The sequence below is a fragment of the Halichoerus grypus genome, chromosome 1 (assembly GCF_964656455.1).
Source record: "Halichoerus grypus chromosome 1, mHalGry1.hap1.1, whole genome shotgun sequence".
In the NCBI taxonomy this organism is placed as follows: domain Eukaryota; kingdom Metazoa; phylum Chordata; class Mammalia; order Carnivora; family Phocidae; genus Halichoerus; species Halichoerus grypus.
The window spans coordinates 179,462,066-179,469,711 of record NC_135712.1 but is presented as its reverse complement, the minus strand read 5'-3'; the positions used below and the strand labels follow the sequence as shown (position 1 = coordinate 179,469,711).

Here is a 7,646-nt window from a genome sequence, read left to right as displayed (position 1 = left end):
AATAAAAGCCTGTTTAAAAATAAATAAAAGTAGGTTATATCTAGAGTGATGGCTTTCTAATCCAAATATTGTCCCAGTTAAACCAGTGTTTTTGTATGTAATTTAATTTCCCTCCAGTGTGAATTCTGTCTTAAACCTTTAATTTCCCTCCAGTGTGAATTCTGTCTTAAACCCTAAATCATCAATCAGTTCCTTAAATGAAGGTTTGAGACCCAACTTCTTTATTTTAATAAAGAATACTTTTATTTGACTTAACTACAATGAAGATGAAAGATAAATTGTGATTACTACCCTCTATGTGAATATGTAATACCAAAGAAGACAAAATCTAGTAAGGAAGACTAATTACACTTTGGTCTATTGGGGGGCGGACGAGGGGGGAGATCGTTAATATCACGCAGCTGTTTGTGTTGATGTGAAATTCGTCTGAGTCTTACTTTCTATTTATAAAGGCCTCCATTTAAAAGAAGAACATATATTTTGGGCTTGCTGCCTCGTTTACCTGAGCAACCAGCCTTAAATGAATGTGTAGAGGAGGATGTTCCTGCTTCAGAAGAATTCCAGAAATCCAGTGAAAAAGGTACTAGGCACCAACCAGCAACATCTTCCCTAATGCATTGTCATACTTGGTCTGGGTCCTTCAGCTTATTCAAATATGTGTACATATTTAATTTTACCAACTGCATATGCTGTAAGCAGTATTTATGTTTAAGCCTGGCATTTAAAGGAATTTCAATTAACCCTCATATTATATTCTTAGTAGCTAGATGAGAATTAAGGGTTCAAATGTTTTATTAATTATCAGACTAGAGGGCTTCTAGACTGTGGCATAACTGTTAATGAAAAGAGGACACTACTTTGTAACTTAATAGCAAAACCTATATTAAAAATTTTTTTCTTCATAAGATAGGCTTTTCAAAACAATGCTGGGAAAGCACGCTTATGTGCTCCTCACCAGCAGCCGGTGTTTGGCCGAATAGGAGCAGCTTGGTTAATTTTCAAGTCATCTTTTGGCTTGTGTTACGCTCTGAATTACAGACTGAACGGTTTTATGTTACCCCGGTTTGGACACTTCCAGTGCTGCTTTCAATATACCAATTTAATTTTTACTGAAAGATGATGCCCAAACTCATTAATCCTTAGAATATATATGACATAATAGTATTAAAGACAATAGCAGTGTTTTTTTTTTTTCTTTTATCAAGCTATGCAATGAAACAAATCTCGAAATCAAGATGGTTTTTCTGGAATATTTAGTTCCTGAAGCTTCACTGTTTTCTATACTGGATGCAGTTATCTAGCATACTTTTGATAGAATATTTTTGTAAAATCATTTGTTCTAATCTAAGCATTTATCATTATATGCAAAAAGATTTCTTGATGAGAATATTATAGACGGTGCCATGTTTTTGACATTAGCATTTTATTTGGATGACTAATCTTGCAGATGTGAAATTTTAATGAATTATTCATGAAATTGCTTTCCTCTGAAATTTTAGTTTGCTCTTAATGCTAGTTATTAAACATTTTGGGTTTTTTTTTTTTTTTTTCCCTGTATAAAATTTGATGAAGAGAAATAAGGGTGTGCTTCCTCGGGAGAAAAGGTAGCCTTTATGTTTTCAGTGTTTTCCAGTTCCCTAAGTGGAGACTTAGCACTTGAAATCCTGAGGATGAGAGCCTTCAGCCCTCTGTGATGATGGAAGCTTTTAGTCAAGATTGATTTTAATTCTGTGTTGGAAGCAGCTGGTGACACCTCTAACATACAAGATCAGCAGGTCAGAAGGGGGAAAGAAACTTAGGCTGTCGCGACTTTTTACTACCAGTGTGAACAACCAGCATTTTTATTGCATTTGAGAATGCTATCATGTCAGTAATGAGTACTGACTACACAACATTTTTTTTTTATTGTCTGTATCCACAGACATGGAATGATGGAATTACAGTTGATGTCAAGGAATGAGTTTCTTTTATGCCTTATCAAAACAAAACGAAACTGAAAAAATTCTCGTTCCTGGCAGCACATATCCACGAAGCACCGTGCGCACACTCTGGACTGGACCATCTTCCTCGAGGCTTCTGGGTAGCAGAGATCGTGCGAACCACACTGGGCCCATAAAATGCCTTTAGAATCATTAAGTCTCATTCTCAGGATAAAAAAGCGAAACCGACATTCAAAAACATCCAAAATATCAAGAGGGAATACCATGAACCAAAAGGTACCCCAAAGATTCAAAATCCTTATGAGCGTGTTCTTCTTTGTACCCTTGGAAACGGAGATCAGCTGGAATGTGGAAAGGAGAATATTTTAACTTTTTTTTCCATGATAAAATAGCTAGTGATTTACATCCATCAGATTTGGGGTGCAGAATCCAAGGTATTCTTGACTCGGTGTGACGGAATGCTGGGACTAGTGTTTGAGCTGTCCCAAGGTCGTGAGGCAGCTGGTCACTCTGCACGTACAGTACCCTTGATGCTTCATCTCGCGGCTGGTTCATTGCGGGCAGCGTCACTCTCTTACAAGGACAGACTCTAGGGACAAGGAGGATGGATTCTCATTCCTGACAGTGCATTTGCCTGATACAAGGGACTATCTCCCTAATGTACGCTTTTCTTTGAAGAAAAAAAAAAAAAAAGTAACAAATTGTCTTTACATCTTGGCACCTTGTAAAGTTTTCTTTTTTTTTATACAAAAAGTTCAATAGCTTTGACAACTCCCCATTATTAATCACTACTTCACTGATAAACTTTGAAAGTGTGACCCTGGCATTTCATCATGCAAAATATTTACTGCAGCAGGAGAAAAACATTTTTTTTAAAACAGCATTTTTTTTTCTCTTTTCAAATGTATGAACTGGTTTAAGATAGCCAGGAAGGCAGTGGTAGGATAAACACAAGGGATAGGAATGTATCAAAAAACAGATTAACACGCACGCGCACACACACACACACAAATCTGTACAAAATGCTCTGATCAATGAGAACAGAAAAAAAAAAAAATGTCAACTATGTTACAATTTAAAAGCCAAAGGTGGGGGGGAAAAAAAGGTTAGGGAATTTCTCCCTCCCACATGTCAGGAAATGTCATCCAATATTCTTAAAGCAAGGATAACTAAATAAAATACATGTGCAGCATATTCTGCAATCCCATTACATACAGTAGTTTTTTTCCAAAGCTATTTTTTTTTTTTTAGTATCGTTAATATAAAGCAGTTGCACAAAAAGCAAAGGTGTTTTGACAAACAGGTGTATGCATTTATTCCTTTTTAGGAACAATATCTAAAAAAAGAACCACCCTCCGCCCTCCCCCAAAAAAGACAAAGATTCACACAGACACATTGGAATATATGTACAACATAATAAACCCCATCCTAAAGAAGCGACTGGAACACCCCCCCCCCCCCCCAAGGGATACAGAATCAGAATTGTAAAAATCATAGTGAAGTTTGCTTGCTGTAAAGCCTGAGAATTTTTTTTTCAGTTGGTTTATCTGCAGGGCTGTGATACCTGCAAAGATATGTAAAATCTAATTTTTTTTTTTTTTTGCTACAGTCTTTAGACTAGGCATGCAAGACATACAACTAAGTGCAACTGAGTGAAATGTATTTTTTTTTTTAATTTTCGTCATTCCCTAAAGGTTTGAACTGAGGTATGCGTACTAACAGTTTCTCATGCTGTTATCTTTACTCATGTCTAGCTACACATGCTGAGAATGAACTAATCTACCAGATTTTTATCCTCTTTTGAATACCAAACTAACCAGCAACCACTCAGTTTAGAAGCACAGGGCCCCCTTCCCATGACCCTGTCTGGCTACTGCCTGCACATCATGAAGCTGCCTGGAAAAGTTTAAAAAAAAAAAGAAAAAAGAAAAAAAAGTCTCGAGTGACCACAGACTGCCCTTTATACAGAAAGCAGAGTGAAGCTTCAAAAGAAACTGGCAAAGAAGTTTTTGTACCAAGCTTATGAGTGGATGGGAGTGTTACTTTTTTTTTTTTTAAATGAAAAATGCTGACCAAAGCCTAATTAGAAAAAAAGGAAGGAAAAAGGAAAATATTTTAAACCAAACAAAATACCGGAAGATCAATGCCCAGACAGAGCAAAATTGATGCAGTGATCTTAGCACGGTCCTTAAAACCAAAGTGGCATACAATCTTTCTGGAAAACAAAACAAAACATTCTAGAAATGGTACTACGTGATTGAGTTGCATTGTAGAAGCTTTTCTGTTTTCTTCCCATTTTATCTTGACTGTCTCCTTTACTGGTTACTCCCTAATTTGCAGTGGCATCCATTCATGGTTTTGAGATGGGACTCCTCTCCTTCCCTAGCTCCTGTAACACCTTCAGCAGCCCCGTAACCTCTCATATTTATGAGTTTTGGTCTCTGTTGAGGTACAGAATAAGAAAAAAAAAAAAATAACAAAAGTAACAGCTTTGGTTCCATTACCTACTTGGTCTTCTAAATTTATTCTATGACGAAGGAGCAGTTCTCTTTCTCAGGTTAGCAATAGCCTAGAACTCATCAATTGCCTCTAAATTCTTTCACCTCCTTTGATCAACAATAAGAGGATATTTGGCTTCATCAGATAAAGCATAAAACAGAGAACATAATTTACCTTTGCGTAATATCTTTGGTAATTTTAGGAAAAAAAAAAAAAAGGTACAAAGAATATAAATTAAGCTCCGAAAGGCTCTCAAACTAAAAACAAAAGCTACGGTCCTAGATAAATAAATGAGTGACAGGAAAGTGGGTGCAGAGTGGAGGCGTTGAGGGGTTCTAAGGACTGAGGTTGTACTGACCGATGACTGTCACATTCTGCGTGCCATGTATGTTTCTCCAAACATTCTGGGGCACCATGCACCCCCGTCTCCTCGATGTCTTCTGTTAGTTTTGGATACTGGCTTGGTGTGATAATATTGCATAACAAACTGAACTGCAGTACCGAATTCACACGTTTGAAATGAACACTTTAGCATTGCTGAACTCAGTCCTCATTAACTTCCATAACAAATTCAATCTGAAATCTAATTTGCATTCAAACAGATTAATGCCACCAAGCAGGTCCGGACTGATGTTTAAATTCAGCGCTGCCACCACTTTCACCAGAGTTGCTCAGGGGAAGCCAGCTTTTTGGGTCATTTTGCAAACAAAGCAACCCGTGCTGGTTTTCGACTCAGCGAGCCTGTGGCCCATGGCAACTTGGTCACCAGAGGGAGAGCCCTCCACGGCCACACTGGGGTCCAGCAGGAGATCTTAGGGGGTGGGGGGAGCGCTGCCTAGGTTTCCTTGTGCTGGGGCAATGCTTAACCACGATGGTAGCTGCAAAATAGAAAACACCAAAAACCAAAAACCAAAAAACTGAAACCAAACCTGAAACAACCCCCTTCCCGCCTCCAATACTGCTTCGTGGAATGAATCTGCATTGTTCCTAGGGTGTCTCTATTTTTTTTTTTTTTTTCTGTCATTCATTCTCTTTCTGGCAGGACTTCACGTCTGTGTGAGAGGACCTTCATGTGTAGAGTGCAGCATTTGGGACCTTTTTTGAAAAAGACCAAAACGGAATGTTTTCGGACTTTGGAGAAAACGTGGTTATGTCTGAAGGAAACTGGAATGAGTGACAGAAAACTACGAACGAGAAATGACATTCAGCTTTTGTATAATAAAAACACCTATTAACATTCATCACAAGGTACAGAAAACTTGAAGCCTCCAGGAGGCCGTGGGCCCAAACGGAGGCCTGAGGTCAGAACTTAAAATGGTATAGTAGAAGCAAAAAAAAAAAAAAATGCAATACATTAAAAAGTTTGGGATAATTACTTTTTAACCCCCTCCCCCCAATACACACACAAAGGCCTTCCCCATCCCAACTGGAAGCAAAACGAAAACAAAAACGAACCAAAAAAAAAAAAAAAGGAGTAAAGGCAGTGATAATCAACATGCAGTACTGTGCAAATCGGTCGTCCGTTGGAATCCTTAAATTCCGGGCAGAGGCTTGGTCTGCGGCTTAGGTGCGCATGCTCAGCTGGGTGTCCTCAGTGTCCGACGTCGGCAGGACTGCAGCTCAAAGTCTGCTGCTAAAAGTGAATCAGTTTAGCAAATTTACAACACTGATGTTGACTGTTAAGAGCGGAAAATCCCAAGTACCAAACAAGTCCATCCAATGCACAGAGTACAAATTCCTTTTTTCAACAAAAAGTAGAAAAATCAAAAATACTCCCAAATGGGATTCTTGATGGCACTAAGAGTTAACACGTTTCAGAGTTGTCAAAATGTAGTGAAAATCCTCCAGACTGTACAACAAATGGAGAACAATTTCACTGCTAACTTTTGACGTGTTTTGTTTTGTTTTTTTTGTTTTGTTTCTGTTTTTTGTTTTTTTGTTTTTTTTTTTTCCCAATCTTCGTTCTTGGGGTTGGCCCCCGCCCAGAGACGTTCACTCCATGTCCTCATTTACTGGTTCGTCTTCATAATCTCTGTCGTGGTCAAAATCTGGACTGTGGTTGGCTGTTGTCACTAAGGACAGAGGCCCTTCAGCTTCCTCTGGATCGAGCGGTTCTTCTTTGACGTGCACAGGATGCCTGGAAGAGATGAAAACAGGTTCACTTGAGGGCCCCTCCCAACCACGGCAAGTTCGGGGCTTTGGGCAACAGAAGCCACACTCTAGGGCTGTACTGTCTCCCAGCACAGGCACTAGCCACGTGTGACTCTTTAAATGAAAACTTCATGCAATTTAAAACGGAGTTTTTCAGTTGCAATGGGGCAGCACAGAGATGACAAATTTCTGTCACGGCAGAAGGTTCCTTTGGGCAGAGCTGCTCTAGGGTGATCTCTGGCCCGAAGCAGCCTCTCTTCCCCGGGGTGTGTCTCTCACCATCCTGTGCACTCAAGTCACCCTGGGCTCTTGTTAAATAGCCGCGTGTGACTCAGCAGGTCTGGGGTAGGGCCCGAGACTCTGCATCCCTAGCAAGCTCCCAGGCAATGCGTTTGGTCCGAGGAGGACCACACTTTGAGTACCAGATAACAGGCCCCACAGTGGCTTCCTGGGGAGAGGAATCCGAGTCTTCAAATCATTACGTGAAATAAGAATCTGTAACACAATGGTGGTTTGTGGGGACCACTGAGCGCGGGAGGCTGGGCTAATCATGGCCTGCTGTGTGTTCTGCTTTGCTAGTTAACATGCAGAACCTGTGAAAGAACTCTCCAGAGACCGACCCCAAGCGAGGTTCTATCATTAATCAACTTCAAGCAAACACAGCAAAGAGACACCATGATACATGCTTGAAACTCCAAATTAATGCATATTTTTACAAACTGTCAATAAGGCAAGAAAAGCCCTGCCAGGAAACACAAACGGAGAGGAAAAGGCTCGCCCAACACAACAATATGATAAGAAAGCAGAGCCCCGATCAGAATAATAACGCTGTCAGCTGTAAACAAGGCAAAACAAGAGGGCCGGCTGGTACCGGCCACCAGGACGCCGCAGCCTGTGACGCGATCTGCCAACTTCCTCATTATGGCCCAGCACACGGTTCACCCAAAGGGGACTGCGGGGGATCACGCGAAACCACTCCGATAACAACTGAGAAATGTTGTTCGTAAATCATATTTACAACTGATCCTTTGCAAATACAAATTACTTTCTGTTGCA

The 7,646-nt window shown here is 40.0% G+C and overlaps 1 protein-coding gene across 11 annotated transcripts in view; it reads right to left on the bottom strand.

The window, feature by feature from the left end:
- Window positions 1-1,807: 1,807 nt before the first annotated feature.
- FOXP1 (forkhead box P1) overlaps window positions 1,808-7,646 on the bottom strand; it is a 490,351-nt gene continuing 484,512 nt past the window's right edge. For all 11 annotated transcript variants that reach the window (XM_078076030.1, XM_078076044.1, XM_078076039.1 and 8 more), the window contains one exon: window positions 1,808-6,576. In XM_078076030.1, the coding sequence (XP_077932156.1) occupies window positions 6,432-6,576 (145 nt within the window). In that variant the 3' untranslated portion in view covers window positions 1,808-6,431. The remainder of the gene's footprint in view (window positions 6,577-7,646) is intronic.